A 20005-nucleotide genomic window follows, 5' to 3' on the forward strand; every position below is an offset into this window, starting at 1 on the left:
TTCTAGTTGGGTCTAGTTTGTTCCAGTTTAATCTGGTTAGATCCAATTTGTTCTAATTTACTTTAGTTGGATCTGGTGCTGTTTATTTTAATCTGGCTGGATATGGTTTAGTCTGATTTAATCTGGTCTAGTTTGCAGTTTGGTCCAGTGTATCTAGTTGGATGTGATTTATATCTGGCTATTTGTTTGAGTCTGGTGTCAGATCTCATTGAATATGGTCTAATCGGGTTGTATTTGGTTAGGTCTGGTGTGATCTCATCGGATATCATTTGGTCTGGTTTATTTGGTTGGATCTGATTTAATTCGGTAGAATTTTGTTGGAACTAGGATAAAACTGGTTGGAACTGGTTGGGTCTAGAGTTTGGACAAGCCATTACCCCAAGTGTCTCCATTCTGCACTGCAGGATGCTGTGTTCCTTAGTCCAACAGCTCCAGGATATGAGATGGCCCGTAGGCCTCTTTGTTCTTCCTCTCAGAAACAGATGGGCAGTGTCCATGGGCCGGGGCAGCTTCTCCTCTGCCCTGTGGTATGTCTGGCATTGGCTTCTCTTTCCAAGTGTGTTGGGTAATGTGGGTAGATAAAGGGAAGAGCCACAGAGAAAAATGGAAACCTTTATTAGCAGAGATAGCTGGTTTGGACCAGGTCAATGGGAGTGTTGGGGAGCCATGAAAAAGCTAACTAAAGGGAGTCTTCGAAAATAAAAGGCCAAGTCACTATTTTGAGGAAAAAAAAGCTCTGGATTGGTTCTGACAGAACACTTGAGTATGAACTGTCCAGGCTAAGCCTCTGTGTGTGTGTGTGTGTGTGTGTGTGTGTGTGGAGAGAGAGAGCTCTGACAGACAGCACCATTGCTTTCAGAGTGTAAGGATTAGCCACTAAGGACCAAGACCAAGATCCACGTGGGTCACGGACAAGCACCTGATGAAGAGGAGGGATCTCCTCCAAGTTTGTGTCTGGAAATCCTCTTGTGTTCAATTTTTCTAAAAGCCATAATCCAGCAAGCTGAGCTCATGGGAAGGTCTGCTTCACTTTGAGCGTGGAAGATGGAACACAGACAGAAATTGCAGGGACAGGTGAGGGGCGGTGAGGAGGAAGCTGAGGTGGCTGGATCCAGCCCAGATAGGGAGGGGGTTCAGCAAGATGGCCGCCATGATGTACAAACCAAGGGTGGGATCTAGATAGGAGCTCTGGTGAGCCACAGAGGACTTTACACAAAGCAGAGTGTGCATCTCAGCTTTCCCTTTAAGACAGTTGAGTTGACCAACTGGTCAGGAAATAGGAAACATTTGGGTCATGTTTCCTATTCCTATTTGGTCAGTGGGAAGGGCAAGAAGACCTGTTGAAGTGTGTCTCCATGCGCAAAGCCGTGTGTGGCCCTCTAGCCCAGTGCCACCTTCCTGGAGACTGTCTGGTAGAGTACACCACGAAGCAGGGCCTGGTAGTTTGGTACACGGAATAGGTGGCGCTCACCAAAGGCCACGTCATACTCTGCAGTCTTGCCAGTGACGAGCACACGGATGTGGGGCTCGTTCACCTGGGGTCCCACCACCACCACAAAGATCTCAATGCCTGCACGCTGAGCCTCCTGCACAGCCTTCTCAATGGCCTCTGCCGTGGCCCCCTGTGAGTTGCCATCTGAGAACAACAGCACTCTCTTCTTGGTGCCACCTGATGATTTTTCCCGGTAGAATCGAGTTACGTAACTCAGGGCATCGTTGACGTCTGTGGCATCATTGATGAAGTCCATGCTGTCCACAGAGCTGGCCAGCACTGTGTAGTTCTGCAAGAACTGAAGAGCCGCCCGACCCGGCTGTTGCTGGCCCTGGCCACTATACTGTACCACGGCCACCCGCACATCCTGGGAGGGATCCACCCTGCCTGCCGACAGGAATCGCTCAGCGAGGCGCTTGGCGAAGACCTTGGTGGTTTCGAAGTTGTGGCTGCCTACACTGGCTGAGCCGTCTAGCAGGATGGTGATGTCAGCCGGGGAGGAGAATGTGACTGCGGAGCAGAGAGAGTAGCCTGAGACTAGGTGGACTGCATAGGACTGGCCAGAGGGTACCCAGATTTTCAGAGCTGCCAAGCCTCAGAGGAGAGTGCCCAGACCCCTGTGGGGCCCTTATCAGGTCCTGCCTTCCCCACCCTGTCCCAGCCCATCCTTGTACTCACTTGGGCAGGTATAATCCGGACACTTCTTATCTGTAAAGAGAAATCACATGAATATGACTGTCATCATGTCTCCATGACCCTGTGAACCATGCCCACTTTGAGTTCTGCCTTGGTCAGCTACCTACGAAAGACAGATAGACAAACAGATGGTGTCCTAGCACCATTTCCTGGTCCTAGCTCCAAAATACTGAAAGGTAAGGTCGGGCCTTTGGCCTCCTCTTAAAAAGGGGAAACTGAGTCTCAGAGGAGGAGAGGTAGTTTGAATGTCAACTGATCTACCATGCTGCTAACCAACTCCCCATCATGAATCTGACACAAAATGCATCTCGTCACCAAGTTGTCCACAGCATGGAGTCAGACCAATCACAGGGCTGACATACAGTGTGCCCACTGTGTTGGGGTTAGGGGCCTTGTCCCATGCGTGTAGCATAAGAACAGCTGTCCTCATGTGGCTCTGCTGGGCCAGGGTTCACCCTGGACAGTGCCACACAGCCAGGTCACAATCTTTCTTGAGGTAAAAGTGCCACATAGTGAGGACTGTTTCTAGCCCAAACCATCCCTGAAAGCTGAGGAAGCATGTCTAAGACAGACGTAGGCATTGCCCACGCAACTGCTGATCACCGGCACCCACCTATACAGATCTGGGCTGTTATGTTCTTCAGAAAGCCGTCATCTAGAAGTTCCGCATAGTTCTCCTTCACCAGAGAGATACCTGGCCGACTTTGCGATAAGCCTTGGCAGGAAATGACGTTGAGCTGGTCGGAGCCCGCGACAAAGCCAAACACATCCTTGATGCCCACAGACACTACCTGCGGAGGACATGGTTGCACGGATACTGTACTTTACCTCCCCATGGAGAACAACACCCCCCGTGCTTACAGGAGCCCCTGTTCAGCCACTGCTGGGGTTATGCCGCTGTCCACCTGAATGTCAGGGCCACAGAGCACACTGAGAGGTGTTGTGTCCCGTTGAGTGTCAGAGCGTCCGTCTGTGATGACCAGGGCAATTCGGTTGTTCTGGGTCGGCGGGAGCAGCCGGTCCCGGGTGTACTGCAGCGCTTCTCCGGTGAATGTGCCGCCAGCCATCCACTGTAGCTTCTTGACGGCTCTGCACAAGAAGACAGACAGGCCAGGGTCAAAGCCACGGTCAGGGTCCTGGTTGGGCCAGCCTGCTATAGGACCAGGAATGGGGCAGAGATCTTGGGGATGCTCTTACTCTTTGAAGTCCTGGGCATTGCGGACGTTGGGGCTCCTCATGTCCACGTGCTCTTGCATCTGGTTGTGGCTGTACTGTACCACGCCTGCATGGGACTGCCCTGGTTCAAACTGTGGGAATGACACCATTGGGTCTGAAGTCCAACACCGCCATGTCCTAGGATCCCAGCCTTCCAAGGGCCTCTCCCCAAAAGCCCAAGACTCCTGTATGCTCATTCACCCACAGCCTTCCCTAACTACTTCCCCAGGTCCACAATGCTGTGTACATGGCCCTCCAAGGTTCTGTCCTTAAAGGATGAGCTCTGGACACACTATCAGGATTCTCTGTGCCAGGTGGGAGAATACACACACACACACATGTGTGTGTATATATGTATGTATGTATGCATGCATGTATGTATGTATATATGCATATGTATGTATGTACATGCATATATATGTATGTATGTGTGTATATATGTATGTATGTATTTATATGTATGTATGTATATGCATATATATGTATGTATGTGTGTATATATGTATGTATGTATTTATATGTATGTATGTATATGCATATATATGTATGTATGTGTGTATATATGTATGTATGTATTTATATGTATGTATGTATATGCATATATATGTATGTATGTGTGTATATATGTATGTATGTATTTATATGTATGTATGTACATGCATATATATGTATGTATGTGTATATATGTGTGTGTATATATACATATATACATATATGCATATATGCATATATATACATATATGTGCACATATATGCACCTTCCATATATATCTACCATACATATATGTGTACGTATATATACATATATGTACACATATATGTATCTTCCATATATACACATATATGTATCTTCCATATATATCCCTACCATACATACATATATATCTTCCATATATATACATTATATATATATACATACACACACATACACATCTATCTATCTATATCTGTATCTGTATCTGTATACATTCATTCTTCCATGGATGTTAGGGATAAACTGTAAACTGTTTGGCTTTGTTGACGGGTCCGACCAGCTCAGGGTATACGTCAGTCAATCAGTGTGTACAGTGATGACCCTCGAAGCTTTGGTGGAGGGGATTGGCTGTCTGTCGGCCCTACGTGTGGCCCCAGGTTGGCTTGTACTCACTTTGACCAGCTCATCCTTGCTCAGCCGGTCAATGACCTTGATGATGAAGTCCTTGGCAATCTCAAAGTTCTGTAGGCCAATGCTCTCCGAGCTATCCAGCACGAAGAGGATGTCAATGGGACCACACGTGCACTCTAGGGAGGGGGGATGGGCCGGCCCTTAGTGCCCTTCTATGGGCTTCCCTCTGTATTCCACAGTCCCGCCCCTGTGTCCTGGGATCCACATTGTGGACCATGACTCTTCTCCCATGTCTCCTTGGGAGCTAGGCGTGTCAGGTCGGCCTTCTTTGACCAGACCCAACAGTTGCTACCCTTGCTCCTGCATCCTGGCTCTGATCCTGTGGAAGAGTGGGTAAGACAGGCCTGGAAGTGTGCTTCCAGCTCCAGCCCGTGGATGGTTACTTGAAACGTTAGGGAGAAAGGCCAGGGATCGGCCTGAACAATCCCAGGGTACTGTTCGCTGGGAAGGAAGGGCCAGTGAGAAAGCATGTGGCCGGGTGCATAACTGCTGCATGGCCGGCCTGCTGCAGAGCCAGGATGGGTCTACTTAACACTGTACAGGAACTCCCAAGAATGAAGAGCCATCACTCACCACAGCAGGCTGGGGAGAGAGGAGAAAAGGCATTAAGTAGGACAGCTCTGGATTACAAGGTGCCCTGTCCTGCTCTGCCTAACTCCACCCAACTCTGGCCAGGCCCTCGGCATGTCAGAGTCCCTGAAATCTCAGAGGGTGTGTAGCCCAGCCCTGGTATGGGAGACCTGCCAATCTCAGTATAGCCTAGGCCCTGTCCACCTATCCCTCCCAACCTCTGAGACCCTTCTGGAGCAGAAGCTGGGCTCTGTGGCTGACAGGAGCTTGCTAGCTCATTTTTTTTTTTTTTTAAAGGCAACCTGAGATCCAAATACTTACAGCACATTTTCATGATGATATCCAGAATCTCACACTCCTAGGGAAAGAGATGAGGTTGTTAACATGGCTTGGGTGGAGGCCATTCCTGGTGGTCCCTGGGAACCCCTGGGGGTTGGATCTATCCAGGGACTCCTCCCAGCCTAGAATGTTCCTGATTTTACACCCTAAGAACATAAGATATGATGCAGTTGCCAACACATAGCTGCCATGTGTGCCCCATGGCCAGATGTCTCCCACAGTTGTTACCTGTGTCCCCTGAAGTCATCACAAGACTCAACTGTAGTCATGTGTGTCTGTGGCCTGGGTACAAGGCTTCAAGCCTCTGTCCCCAGCTGCCCCTAGCTGCCCCCAGGTGCCTCCCAGCTGCCCCCAGCTGCCCCCCAGCTGCCCCCAGCTGCCCCCCAGCTGCCTCCAGCTGTGAACACTTTTCATTAATAGTCCTAACAGGATTCACGGCCATAGTGGTCAGCCCCAAGATCTTATTTACAGATGCCGTACTTACATCTGGCCCAGGTGGTCCCACGTGTCCTGGAGGTCCCTGTCAGAGCAAAAGCAGACAAAGACTTTAAGTGGGGAGCTTGGATCAATGAGTCCATGGATTCTTAAACTATATGTCCTCCGTGGAACCTCAGTATCCCTAATTGCTTTTGGGGTAAGCCTGGTCCCTTAGGTCTTTTGGCTCCTGCTTCTAGTTAATTTATACGTCTTTGCCTTGCTTCTACAGAACCCCAAGCCCTCCTGCCACATCACCTACCTGGGGTCCCTCTGGGCCTCGGTATCCTTTTGCCCCTTTGACTCCACGAGGTGAGATGTCATTGTTCTGGGAGGAAATTGAATGGGGTCAGCAGGAACAGACAGGTATATCAGTTGCCCAGACTCCAGCCCAGCCGCTCCAGTCCCTCAGAGGACTTCTCCAGCCTGCCCTGCGCTACTGTTCCAGCCAGCAAAGCCTGCAGAGTTAGCACGCTTGACAGATTCTTCCCCTCCCCTCACCCCACTTACATCCTCTCCCGGGTCTCCAACTTCACCCTCATCCCCCTTGAGGCCAGGGTAGCCCTTTGTGCCCTGCAGGAGACAAAATACATTGGTTGTTGAGACCTTGGGAGTAAAGAAGGCAGAGACGGTGGGTGTGATATGGGCTGGGTGTTTCTGAAGTCAGTGGTGCAACCTCAGGGTCACATGTAAGTGTTTGTGCGTGCTGCCTGGTGTTGTGCGAAGGCGCTCACAGTGTGTTGATTGTGCAGGCCCCCATGGGGGCTTGTAAGCAGTATGAACATACATGCCCTGACAGAGGCATGGTAGGATACTCACATTTATCCCAGGAGGTCCTCTGCTGCCTGGATACCCCTGTGAAAGAAAATAGGATGGTTATACCAGGGTCCATTGGAGAGGGCAGCCAAGTGAGAACCACAGGATGGACCCAGGGTTGGCAGAATTCCAGGTCCAAATGCCCAGACTAACTGATGGCTCTTGGCCTATCCCACCCATCCAGATGCCCAGGTTGGCCCGAGGGGATACCAAAGTAGACCCTGGTAGACATGCCTCTGACACTCACAGGGAAGCCGGGGAAACCTTCTGTGCCATTTCCTGGTGGTCCATCCTCACCCTGAGAGAAGATAGAGTTGCTGTCATCACGCCAGACGGTAGCAAGATGGCTGGGGACATCTGTGTCCCCAGAGCTCCTCCTGTCAGTCAGGGAGCACCCCCATCCCCGGGTCTGCTCTGAACTGAGCCTTTAAGCAAGAGAGTCTTGGATGGGGCATCTCTACTCTTGAGAGCCAACTGTGGATGCCCCGCAACACCCCTCCCAGGGGCAAGTTACGGCAAGTCTCAGCTGCCGGAGTCTCTGATGAACAGCCGTAGCCCAGCAGGGTTGTTCTCCCAAATACTTACCCTCTCGCCCATCAGTCCTGGGTCTCCGGGGGGACCAACAGGTCCTGGGGCTCCTCTGAGGCCCTAAAAGAGAGAAACAGGTAATAGCTAGGTCATAGAAAATGTAAGTTTGGGCTGCAGTATCCTTCTCTGGGACCCTCTTGGGGCAAGAGAGGGAAGACCAGATATAGAGAAATGGGGTGGGGTATGGGAGATACTGTAGAACTAGGGTAGTCCTCAGGGCAACACTCAGGGCAAGTTCTTACCTCAGGGCCTGGAGGACCCTCGTCACCCCGGTATCCTTTAGGTCCAATGGGGCCAGCCTCACCCTAGAAGATTAAAAACGATGAGAGTTCAGCTCACCACCCCCAGGTCACCACCTCACATCTGTTTGCCTTCCCTGTGAGCTGAGACTCCCAGACCACGACTCCATCATTGTCATCTAGGGCCCTGGGCACAGGGGCGGAGGACCCTCAGAGCCTCATGACAGGTGCGGCCAGTGGCCAGTGTGGGGTTTAGTCAGTCTGGGCTCCCTGCATGTCTTTCTCGTATCCACGCAGGAGCCTTTAGATGCCAGGGTATGTGGGTGTCCGTTTTGTTCAGGGGACCTTAACAGCTGTACTGGCCTGGGAAGTACCTTTAGCCCTGGTGGGACTTCCATATGAAGTGGGTTCTCTCACCAAGACTTCTGCCCCTTTCTTACTAGACACGAGCAAGGATAACTCCAGACTCAAGCTATGTCTGTCCCTGTGTCGTTCCCTCCCGATGGCTCTGAGAGGGGGTCATACCTGGCCTGGTGACCTGAAGACCCAAGTGTCTCTGGACTGAGACTGGTTGTACGGGCCCAGGCTCCCTGAACACGGAAGCTCTGGAAGGTCTTACTCATACCCTTAAATGCTGGAATCTTATGCTTGCTAATTCTCCCAAACTTACTGGAGCCAGCCTCGTAGCTGTGTCTCCTGAGGATGCAAAGAGCTCACCTCCATCCTACATAGCCTAGGAACTTATATCAGTCCTTATTGACATATGACATAGTCGTCCCCCTCCCCCGCTGTTATAGCCAGGCCTCTAATACCTCTCACTCCCATGGTACCAGGCCCTGTGAACATATCAGCTCAAGGCCAGAGCTCTGAGATTATGATATAGAGGCTGCAAGTGTCTGTGTCCCACAGCCTCCAGCACATTTCTTGGCTTCACGCTGAGCACTGACACACATCCATACCCAGCCAAACCAGGCTAGCATGGACACTATGTGTCTGCAGGGACACATATCTGTAGGAGGGTCCTCCCTCCCCCATGCTGAGCCACTGGGAACACTTCCTTCTGAAGATCCGAATGAGGCTCTTGGATTAGTTAGGCGTCACAGTTCCCCACAATATAGCGGGTTTCCTACCGAATCTCCAGGGATGCCGACAGGGCCCTCTCTTCCTTGGTCCCCTTGTGGTCCAGCTTCACCCTGGGGAGAAATGAGCCGATGAGTGTTGAGGTAGAGGCCACATGGCCACCGGCAGTTTGCTCTAGGGAGAGCCACTGTCTGGGTGGCGAGCAATTGAGGCACTCTGATGAGGGTTGCCTGGGTCTGTTGGACTCAAAACTAGAGACCAAGGCTGGCCCTACCTGCAACTTCTCCTTCTCCAGATGGGCCCACTAATGAGCAAGTGTCTGACAGGATTTGGGTCAATGCCCTATGTTAGATTCCCTGCCAGAGCCCTGGCAGTTCCAGCCCTCCAGAGGAAAACAGGAGAGCAGAGGCATAGACACCAATAAGTCAGCATGCCTGGCCCTGTGGATCTATGTTCAACTCTGTCTGGCCTCAGCGTTCCCCCTAGACAGCCCCCAGGCATGACTCACCGGGTCTCCCCTTGGGCCCCTCACACCAGGGGTCCCCCGAGGTCCCCTTTCACCAGCGCCGCCCTGTGTGAAGAGAAACGGACTTGAGGCCGCCTGCGTTCCACTGTTAGGAAAGGGTGAGTGGAAGAAGCTTGAGAGTTAGGCCCGATGATCTCAGCACTGTCTCTGTGGTCATGTGAGACCAGTCCAGGGATGGGCCTCTGTGTTCCTCAGGCCATCTACCTCCACAGACACCCAAGTGACCCAAAGGCCAGCACACAAGGTGAAGTCTACGACGCCTGGCGTCTGGCTTCCCACCTAGCCAGGGCATGCGCTAAGGACTGAGACCAGGCCCAGGCCACGCTGCACAAGCCTTTTCTGTGGATGGTGAAGACAGTAGTGACAGTAACCATCCAGCCGACTCACCCTCTCTCCAGGGGCACCATCTGGGCCAGCATTTCCCTGGGACAAGGAAGAATAGCACATGTTAGTTAGTGCACTAGCCTGCACTCAGTCTGCACGTGAAGATGAAGGCTGGAGAAGAAGGATAAGGCTCACCTCATCACCGGCCTCTCCTTTTTCTCCGGGGGGACCAGGCTCTCCTGGATCACCCTGGAGGAGGACAAGTTGGGAATGACCACAAGCCCCAGTGTCCATGAGGCCAATCCCATCCCATCCCGCCTCATGCCCACCACATCTTACCTCATCTCCAGGTGGCCCTGAGCTCCCTGGTCTCCCAGCCTCACCGTCTGCTCCAGCTTCACCCTGGGGAAGATCAGAGGTCATGGATCCATACAAGTGAAAGCCACATCTTGGCTTAGTGACCATACTCTTCTTAGCCTAACCTCGGGCTACCCCAACCAACTCTGGAAGAGTTCTGACCTCCCAGGAGCCTCTAAGTCACCCACAGCTGCATAGCACACGCTAGACCATCTCAGCCTCAAACCTCCTCTGGTCCAGACCTGAGATGTTTGGATAGTGAATGGCAAACTTGAGGCTGCCATTTGAGTCTTTATGGCTGCGCTGCTCTGAGTCAGGCTTGTTCCTCACACTGTGGGTCCCGGGAGGAATGCTTGACCCAGGACTTGGTAGATATCAAAGTCTCCGTTCTCTGGAGCTGCCTGCCACTCACCTTTTCTCCCTTCATCCCAAAGGCACCAGCATCACCCTTGGGCCCCGGGGGTCCTTGAATGCCCTGGTGAAAAGATGGAAATATAAGTTAGAGCTAGCCGAGATCCCCGTGGGCCCCAGACAAGCGGCCATCCTCAGACCACGCAAATGAATCAAATGACTCCACATAACAGCTCAGCTGTTGGGAGAAGCCAGCATAGCAAGGGTTGGACCAAGTTCCTAAGAATCCATCATTCTAAGTTATAGGGGTAGAGGAAATGACTTACATCAAATCCTGGCGAGCCCTTGCAGCCTGGTAGTCCTGGGTACCCCGTCTCCCCCTGGAAGGAGAAGGAAACGTCAAGATTGGAATGGTTGAGTGGAGACTAGAGTTTTATTCATCCGTGCCCCTCCTAAGAAAGTCAGGAGCCCTCTGAAAATAAGTGGATTGCTCGGGATTTACTAGGACCTGGGTTTTGGCAGGAAACATCACCTGACTCATCTCCAAGTTTCCCGAGAAATTCCTCTATGGGAACTGCACCCACACTTGGAGCAGCCCCTGGTTTTGTCTACCTCCCATCTTAGGCAGCACACCCCCCTCCCACACACCCCCGCCTCAGGATTACCTTCATGCCGTCTACCCCGTCGATGCCACGCTTGCCTTTCTCACCCTGTGAGACACGGAGACAAAAGAAGGTTAAACAGAAGTCAGATGTCACTAGCACCAGCCCATGGACAGCATCTACGTCCTCGGCTTGTCCACACTCACCTTGTAACCTTTTGGTCCTCTGGAACCCTGTGGAAACAGGAAGAAGAGGGTCAGAGGGCAGCTCCCACTGCACCTCCATTCTCCCATCAGGTGGGATGGTGACACCATCCCACCAACCCAAGAGAGCGGGGAAGTGGAGTCCAGGGACACCAGACAGAGAGAACAGGGACACAGGGCAGAATGGGAAGGGAAGACAACAGGGTCTGTGTTCTAAGGGTCTCCAGGAACTGTCCACCAAGGCATCATGACACCCCCTCCCCCAACTCCCATTCTCTCTGACCCAGGTGGCCTGTGGTGGTAGCAGAAATCATGGGGTCTGTCTGTAAAGACCAGCCACATTCCCCCAGAGGCATACCGAGAGCCAGGAGGCTCTATTTCCCATGCTCCCCTCTGACAGAAATACCAGCTGCCTCCCCTGATGCTAATCAATCAAGATAACTCTGTGTACCCAGAGGAACACACCCGGAAGCTGGCCCTTACTTACCTTCTCTCCACGGCTTCCCTTTTCACCCTATGAGCCGAACAGAAAAGGAAGAGATCCATTATTGTTGTACACGGCAGCTTGTACCCTGCTTCCAAACCCTAATCCACCCCACCCAAGAGAGGCCATTGGACATTAAGGACACCTACCTTCATACCCTGGTACCCGACTGGTCCAAGATCTCCAGGTCGTCCCTGGAACAGAACAGGAGATAGTCAGACATCTCTGGATAGCACTCAGCCCACTTCATTTCTTGCTACAGCTAGACCCACATAGAATCCTCAAGTGACCAGCTGTGAGGTCCCTGAAGGTCAGGAAGGAACCCAGCACACCCAGGAGGGAGGAGAGGGTATGCACAGCACCCCAGAGGAGAGGGAAGGGAGCCAGGCCACCCTGAGGAGGGCTAGAAGAGAGAGGTAATTGCCAGGAGACTTGTCATGATTGAAAGCAGAGGCCCTGGGATTTGGTTGGCCTGACCCCTCGGGCACTTTTCTTCCCCCAACAAAAGATAGGCTGTGTGGTCTCTGTGCTCAGAATTAAGGTTCTGGAAGTTTCTACAGCTCAGATGCCCAGCCTCAGGCTTCTCCGCCTCTGTCCCCATCCGCATGCAGACAGTAACCAATACTTACAGGATCTCCAGCTTCTCCCTTCTCTCCTGGAAGACCCGGCTTTCCTCGTTCCCCCTGGAAAGCAGAGGAGACCAGCTCAGGGGAGGCCAGGTCAGGAGCCACGGCCATCTGCTCTGGAAAGTGGGGCAAGACCCCTTTTGCATGAAAAGGATCTTCAGAGCAATTCCATCCAGGCTCCAGAGTCGTCCTGGCCGTGGTCCTGGGCCTGCCTGGCATCTGGGAGTCTTACCCACCAGGGTCCTCACACTGTGTCAGCCTGGATGCATTTGAACCCAGAGCTGTACCTCTGCCCACAGATGCTCAAGGCTGAGCTGATTTGATGCCTCAGGCCCAGAGGAGCAGAAGACCCATCACAGAAACTCCAGGGAGGGCCATAGCGCAGCTCTGTGGATGATGGCCGTGTGGTGGGAGAACCATTCTAGACCTGACCTTCTTTAGGGACCAACACTGAGCGTCTCCCTCGGCGTTCAGATTTGTCCCACGTGAGTCATGCTGCGAGCCCCAGTTTCATTCCCAGCTCCACCAGAAGAGTCAAGCAGATGCTGAGTTAACACTTAAGTCTGCAGGCAACCTTCTGGACCACAACCCCAACTCCCACACACCAAACTCACATTAAGCCGGGACTTTCTCCCTGGATAAAGGCAGCTAACAGCCAGTGTTGAGTGTACCAGGTGCCCAAGGAAGTAGGCACAGAACTATGGTTTCCACTGTGGCTCATCCCAACAAGTACAAGGCTATCTCAACCGCTGAATAAATGCATGTTTGTGTGTACAGTGTACAGGTTATCATCCTTGTGTTGTTTAAATTCCCATTTCTCTGCCCTCATCTCTTGTTTCATTCCAGCCTTACAAAGCGTAGGTCAAGAATCTCTCGTCTCAAGTTTGTATAAACAGTTCTTACTTTTATTTATTCTTGGCCTTGTCAATAAATGCAGATCACCCAGTCGCTAGGCAGAAGAGAGAATAGGGTGGGATTTCCACCAGCCAGGGGGAGGAGATAGAGAGGAAGGGAGAGTCTGATGGGTCACGAGGATGAAGGGAGGTTAGAGCCACGAGGGAGGGGTCCAGAGAGAAGGTCATGGAAACACACCAGAAGCCCAAAGAGCCAGACCAAGAATTAGAAGCAAGTGTATTGGGATCATGGCTGGGAGGTCACCAGATTAGCTTAAGAGGTTAACATACATCCTTTAACTGCCCAGGTATTGAGGTGTGGCTTGAAATAAGTCTTGGTTTCTCTGTGAGGTTATGGGGATTCACATAAGGTAAAGAAATACAGCCGTGGGTTAATTCACTGCTTCTACCTATATTAAAATACTTCTGTTGGACAACTCACCTCATACCCAGGGTCACCTCGGGGCCCTGGAGGTCCTCTGGCAGCCTGAAGGAAACAGAGACCTTATTAACCCTAGATCTTAGACAGAGGTCCCAGGGCCAGCAGAGAGGGTGGGCTACACTTACCTGGCACTCAAAAGTACAGCACTGTGGAAGAAAGAGACAAGAGATCAGTCAGAGACCATACAGGGAGAGGGAAGAGCCCTAGGACACACAACTCCAACAGCGGGCTAGAGCTAGGACCCACGTAAGACCCAGGCCCTGACTCTCAGGTCTCAGAGGGAAGCACTTACCACTTGCTCCACGTTATTTTTCTGAAATGAAAATGAAAGAACGAGTTACTCTCTCCTGTGGGCACAGCCCTTCTTCCCCCTACCTCTGACCCCTAATCCCTGACTCCTGACCCCCGACCTCTGACCCCCAGCCCCTGACCCCTGACCCCCAACCTCTGACCCCTGACCCCGAAGATGTCCATGCTCACAATCATGTCCACAATGGTGTCAATGGTCTGGCTGATGACCTCTTCGGCATCACGGCTCTGCCCCCAGTCAGCCGCGGTGAAATTGCGTCGGTACGTGTGATCTGTGGCGATGATACTTAAACGTGGCTCCTGAGGAGTGCAGGGAAGGAGAGCATGAACGAGCCACCTCCACAAGGCTGTGTGCCACTGTGAACTGGGTCGTGGTAGCAGAACCCACACAGGGATACCCACACTCCTCAGTGGAGTGGAGTCAGCCCTTTGAAAGGCTAGGACTATCTACTGGGGAGTCTTCACCCCAAGGGTCAGACCAGTGACCTAGCAGGTGGGAGGCCTTGAAACAGACTGTGTGTACCCAAACAGTGGCAGAAGAGAGGGGCCCAGGAAGCCAGTGACTCTGAGGCCCAGGAGGCCAGAGGCCCTCCATCTTGTGTGTTTGGTATAAGGGGAGGAGAGACTCTTACCAGGTGGTCAGGTGTGATAGCCACTGAAAAGACCTTGATGCCCAGGTGTTTGGCCTCATTCACTGCATCTTCCAGACCCCCACATGGTTCCTTGTAGCCCTCAAGAGGATGCCCGTCAGTCACCACGATCAAATACTTGTTCTCCTTCAGGTGGGAGCCCCTGGAGAGGTGGGCAGTGTGAGGATCCTATCCAGGGCTCAGAGCCCAGGAACCAGAGCTGAGACCCTCAGAGCTGAGGCCCAGGACCTCAGGCAGCTCTGGACATGCTGGCCCCTGTCACACAGGGACCATGTTTTTAGCATTGATCACAATTATAAAGTATCCGGTCTCGTGGGGTTACATGTCTGCAAAAATCACTTCGAGATGCACGCTTTCATGAAAGACACCTGTCCTCAGCTTGCACACCCTAAATGGGCATCCTGTCAAGATGCCTTGAACCCCAAATCTCTGAGAACAAGAGGCCCAGGGGTGACCCTAGGCTACTGGGGTGGTCCTGAGGAAAGTAATCGGTGTCAGAGTTGAGGAGACTCACAGTCTTTGATTGTTTCACCCTAAAAAGTGCAGTGGGCCTCCTTGAGGAATAGTTCAGAGTGAAGCAGGGGCCCACACAGACGTGAGGTCTTTCACACATGCTGGGAGCCATACCACGTGTATTCTAGAAAACCTGCCTTCAAGTTTATTCTGTGGACTGCACAAGGTGGCCATGCTCTGAATTCCTAGACCCCCCTAACCCAGCCACCAGCCTTCTCGCCTCATAAAGTCACACGAGATGACAGATAGGGCCTGGCCATCCCATGCAAAGTCACCACATATGGGTGTTGAGGTGGACGCGCTAAACGAACCTCGGGCCTGAGTTCAGCCCGGCAGTCTCCTAACGCTGGAGAGTCAGCGAAGCCACAGAAGTTGGGGAGTCGTGAGGAGGCAGGGATTGCTCCCCTGTGCTGGCTGCACTGGGCAGCTGATGCTGAGGGAGGCTGGACAAATATGTAGCCTGTGCCTACCACACTGGGCATGGGGACCCTGTGAGCCCAGAGTTATAGACACCTCTTGCCCATCAGCTCAATACCTGGGGCATTGTGGGAAGCCATGTGAGGAAAGATCCTTAGACCCACGCAGGAGAGCAAGTGAGATAGAAGCCCCACCCCCAACACCCAACCCCATGCCTGCTAAAGGACTTCAGCTGTGTGATCCCAGGGTGTACTGCAATAACTGGTGTCTCTCTCCGTATCTGCTATGGTCTCTCTCTGCTTCTCTATCTCTGCTACCCCTGGGCGATGACTAGAGCCATTTAGTTCACCAGTTGAGGAGACAGTGGATAGACACATGAATGAATGGGTGGAGATGGGGGGGGGGGGAGGCTGTGGTCCCTGCTGAGAGGTTTGTGGCTACTGGCGCATCACTCCCTGAGACAAAGTCTTTAGCCATCAGCTCAGTGCTTGATGGGTAACAGGCAGCCTATCCTGCTGGAAGTTCACCTGGCCATGAAAACGGGCCAAGGAGGCCCTGTAGTACACAGGTTGAAAAGGCCTGCGGGTAGAGCCACCTTAGACTGTCCCGGCTCATAGACACGAAGGGTCCGGATTTAGCCACTGTTATCAGCCCTGCTCCACTCACCCTATGAGTAGCTCCTCCAGCCCCTTCTTAATGGCACAGTCGGTATAGGTGCCTTTCCCGAAGTACTTGACCGCATCCACGCTGGCCTTGAGCTCATCGCGGCCACTGGGCATGCGCGTGAGCCCTCGGATAATCTCCACCTCGTCACTGTAGTGCAGCGCTCCGGCGTTCCACACCAGGTTGCGGTCACACCGGTAGTACCTGTGAGTCGTAGGTGAAATGAGGTGAGAGGAACCCAGAGAGACCCTCCCCCGCCTCAAGGACATGCAAACCTTGACCTTCATGAAAGAACTTGCTGTCCCACCGCCCAAGGGTACTACTGTGTCCCCATCTCACAGATAAACAGGTGGCTCAGGGTCCTGAGACTGAAAGGGGTGGTCCCCGTCCTGGGGCCACACAATGGGTATGGCCGTACAAACCAACCCGAGTCTCAACTGAGCTGTAAAGGTGACCCCAGGACTGCAGAAGGCTAGGTGAGACTAGAGACGGGCACAGGGCAATTTTAACTAGGACATGGGCTTTCTGAAGTGGGTCCGAGTTGTCTCTACCCTGCTCTGTAGCATCTGGCCCCACACCTCTCCAGGGTCTGCCATGGTGGCCCACGTGGGTTTTTCAAGAGACAGAGTGACCAAGGCCCCTGTGGTGAAGCTAATAGAAGTGTATATGGTTCCACAGCCTTTCACAGGTGGGATCTTGAGACACCGAAAGCTAAGGGACGGAGGACACCCGCTGCCATCTTCACTTAGCTCTCCTTTTTCCTTCCTACAACCTCAGACGTTTCCGCTAAATTCAGGTCTCTGAGGTGACAGCCTTGGGGGTAGACGGTTCGCTACAATCTGCCGGAGCCCACTGTCTCCATGGGGACAGCCCGGCCCCTGGATGGGTAGTTAGCAGGGTTGAGGCCTGTACAGGCTGAATTCCTGCCCTGACAGTGACTGGCTGCTGTCCTCGGGACCCTGCTAGAGGAGGAGACTCACAATCTACATCCTTCCTCAGGGCCTGCCCTCCCCCGGCCACACCCTCTGTTCTCAGTGCCCCCGTTGAGTGGGAGGGAGGAAGAGAGTGAATGAAGCATGCTACATATCCCACAGTTCCCTCCTCCCAGCTCCTGTGATGAAGACACTGGGGATGTTCCGCCCAGGACTTAGGTTACTTTAATGCCCATGTGGGTAGGTGGGATCCAGCTGCATGCAGAACTCTGTGCACCAGGCATAGCTACACATTTGGCCGACTCCCCAAACCCCTGTCTGTGTTTGGAGTGTAGAGACCCCATATCTGTATACTCAGAACTGTCTTAGTCCTGTTGGCAAGGTGACTTCCTCCCCGCTGTTCCATCTCCCACCCAACTCAGCCTCCCTTCTGTCTCACTGAGCTGCAGAGGCCTGAAATGAAAAAACTCTAGGCAGCTTCTAAAATAACGGAGTTAAGGCTCAACCCTACATGCAGGTCCAATCCTCCCCAACCCCAGGACCACAGAGCTACAGGACAGGCCAAGGCAAGCTCACTCTACCTGTCTCTCAGGTTGTCGATGAAACGCTTGGTGAAGGATTTCACCTTGTCCACCAGGGCCCCATAAGGTTTCAGTCTCAAAGCCACACTCTCCGAGGTATCCAGCACGAAGAATAGATCCACAGGGCAGTCTGAGCCAGAGAAGGTCCCGTGAGCTGTGCTCTGAGCCCCGCTGGGAGCACTAGGCCCCTTCACATATCCCCCATACTGGCCAGGGGCTTCCTGGACAGGCCCCATCTATCCTTACCAGCAGAGCTCCGAGCAGGTGATTGAGGCAGCCCCAGCCCCTCACCTGCCTGGCAGGCAACACCCAGCAGGGTCTGGGTGATAGCTAAGTCTCAGGGTGTCCTGTCCTAGGACAGAGCCTTGCTCAGTTACAGTGGCTTTGGCCAGTTATAGAGAGCAGGAGCCACCTGAGACAACTGGACTATTTCTCCTTATAGTCTCAGATTCAACTCAAAGCCACCAGATCTATGGCCTCCTCTGAAGAGACAGGCTACCATCAAGCAAAGACAGAATATCAGTTCTGGGACCTATACAGTCATTCAAGACAGAGAGTGAACACGGAGTGATGGCCACAGGCTCCCCTCGCTGGTCGATCCCTCTGGAGTTTACCAACCTGTCATCTCCCTAGCATGGCAAGATTTGGGGTGACAGGACTCTGGGGCCTTTCAGCTGGGAGTCGTGTGTTATAGCAGCTTCTTCAAGACGGGAAATAAATAGAATGCAGGCTTGGACAAGGGACAAGCCCTCTTCTCAGAGACTCTCCACAAGATTAAGACAAAGGGGGACAAGGGACCGTATACCTTGTGGGGCATTGAACCCATATACGTCCAGGCCTTCAGGCAGCTAAACACAGCACACGGGAAGCACAGCCAGGTCACTCACCTTGGAAGGCAATTGCTTTGGAGCCCTGGATGTCCTGTGCAGCCACCCAGCAGGCCTGTAGCAGCAGGGGCAGCAGAGCGTAGGCCAGCCTCATGTTTCTGGCTGGCCTGCGAATCACAGTCAAATGCGGGCCAGGGTCAGGGTGGGCGCTGGTGAAGGCAGAGTGAGAAGTTGTCTCTGTTTGCTGCAGTTAGAGCCCAGGGCTGTGGAGAGAGCCGGAGAGGGTGGAGGGAGGGAGGTGCAAAGAGGGGGAGGGACCAGGAGAGGAGGGGGAGAGGAAGGGGAGGGCCTCAGAGCCGAGTGAGTCACTGCATCAGCATCGGGTCTCTGGAACCTTGAAGAGAAAAAGCCCCTCTCCTCTAGGGTACAAGGAGCCAAGACACTCCTGGGCTGTGGACTTCCTGTTGTCACCGTGTGTGGGGGATGTTTGCCCGCTCGAAGTCAACTGTCCCGTGTAACGTAGAATAAAATATAGTGTGAACAAACTGTGTGATTCCCAAAAGAAGTTTCAGGAAATATTTCTGTTTGTTTCATTCCAAATACCGCCTTGGGACCGTGCAGCCCAGTTTTCTGGTGTGAGCCACAGACGTGGCTTTCTCGGGCGCTGGAGATTTTTGTGTAGCCTTTGCTTTGGTTTAATTAAATACTTAGCTTGCAAAAGATATTTGATCTTTTGATCTTTATTATGGGAAACCAAGTTGTCAACACTAACCATATGGATGTATAAGAGTCTCTCTGTCTCTCTGTCTCTGTCTCTGTCTCTCTCTGTTTCTCTGTCTCTCTCTGTCTCTCTCTGTCTCTCTGTCTGTCTCTGTCTCTCTGTCTCTGTCTGTCTGTCTGTCTGCCTCTGTCTGTCTGTCTGTCTGTCTGTCTCTCTCTCTCTCTCTCTCTCTCTCTGTGTGTGTATGTGTGTCTGTGTGTCTGTGTGTATCTGTGTGTGTTGATAATGTCTGGGCTCCAGATAAAGCAGGAGCCATCCTTGCCCAGAGAAGATTCCAAAAGAATAGTGTAGTCGTTATAATACAAAAACTTGGTTACAAATTTGAGCACTGGTTACAAATAATAAAAGTCTTTAAAGAAAACCAACAGTGACAGCGAATCCCAGGACTCCATGAGATTGTTTCCTTTGTCCTCCTCAGCCTGTCCTACAGAATATGTCACCATGGTGGACACATGTTCTTCCTGGCAGTGATCTCCTGTCTGCCCCACCCTGCCCCCACTGCATGATAAAGACAGCTCAAACCCTTCAGGCCAGGGCCTGGTGTGTCTGTACCAATGGATAGCCTGATGGACACACGGACAGACACTGGCAGCCATGCTGATTGCCATGCTGGGCTCTCACGGATGTGCTCTTCTGGACCAGAGAGAGCAGGGACCTGTTGTTCAGCAGACGCATAGTATCATACAGTGACAGTCATAGAGGTCTCATGGTTGGTTTCAGAGCCGTGTTCTGTCCGCAGGTCTGATGGGTCTTGGGGGTGATGAATAAAGGATGGTCAGGAAAATATACAACACCAGTGCTTTAGTCTGCTAACCCCTAGCAGGCTACATGCCAGTGGCTGACACTGGAC

General features: G+C 52.5%; 1 protein-coding gene across 1 annotated transcript; it reads right to left on the reverse strand.

The window, feature by feature from the left end:
• Window positions 1-853: 853 nt before the first annotated feature.
• Window positions 854-18655, reverse strand: Col6a1 (collagen type VI alpha 1 chain). The gene is made up of 35 exons (XM_034524474.2): window positions 18435-18655; window positions 17548-17677; window positions 16038-16238; window positions 14424-14583; window positions 13963-14091; window positions 13775-13795; window positions 13608-13628; window positions 13483-13527; window positions 12151-12204; window positions 11671-11715; window positions 11525-11551; window positions 11041-11067; window positions 10898-10942; window positions 10559-10612; window positions 10294-10356; window positions 9864-9926; window positions 9720-9773; window positions 9588-9623; window positions 9183-9245; window positions 8725-8787; window positions 7598-7660; window positions 7353-7415; window positions 7015-7065; window positions 6771-6806; window positions 6462-6524; window positions 6214-6279; window positions 5962-5997; window positions 5460-5496; window positions 5142-5150; window positions 4551-4684; window positions 3386-3495; window positions 3094-3277; window positions 2802-2979; window positions 2171-2200; window positions 854-2002 (listed from the first exon to the last, which is right to left on the reverse strand). The coding sequence occupies exons 1-35, from the start codon at window positions 18526-18528 to the stop codon at window positions 1380-1382; spliced, it is 3078 nt and encodes a 1025-aa protein (XP_034380365.1). The 5' UTR covers window positions 18529-18655; the 3' UTR covers window positions 854-1379.
• Window positions 18656-20005: the final 1350 nt, after the last annotated feature.

Source organism: Arvicanthis niloticus, chromosome 20, assembly GCF_011762505.2.
Source record: "Arvicanthis niloticus isolate mArvNil1 chromosome 20, mArvNil1.pat.X, whole genome shotgun sequence".
NCBI classification, from domain to species: Eukaryota; Metazoa; Chordata; class Mammalia; order Rodentia; family Muridae; genus Arvicanthis; species Arvicanthis niloticus.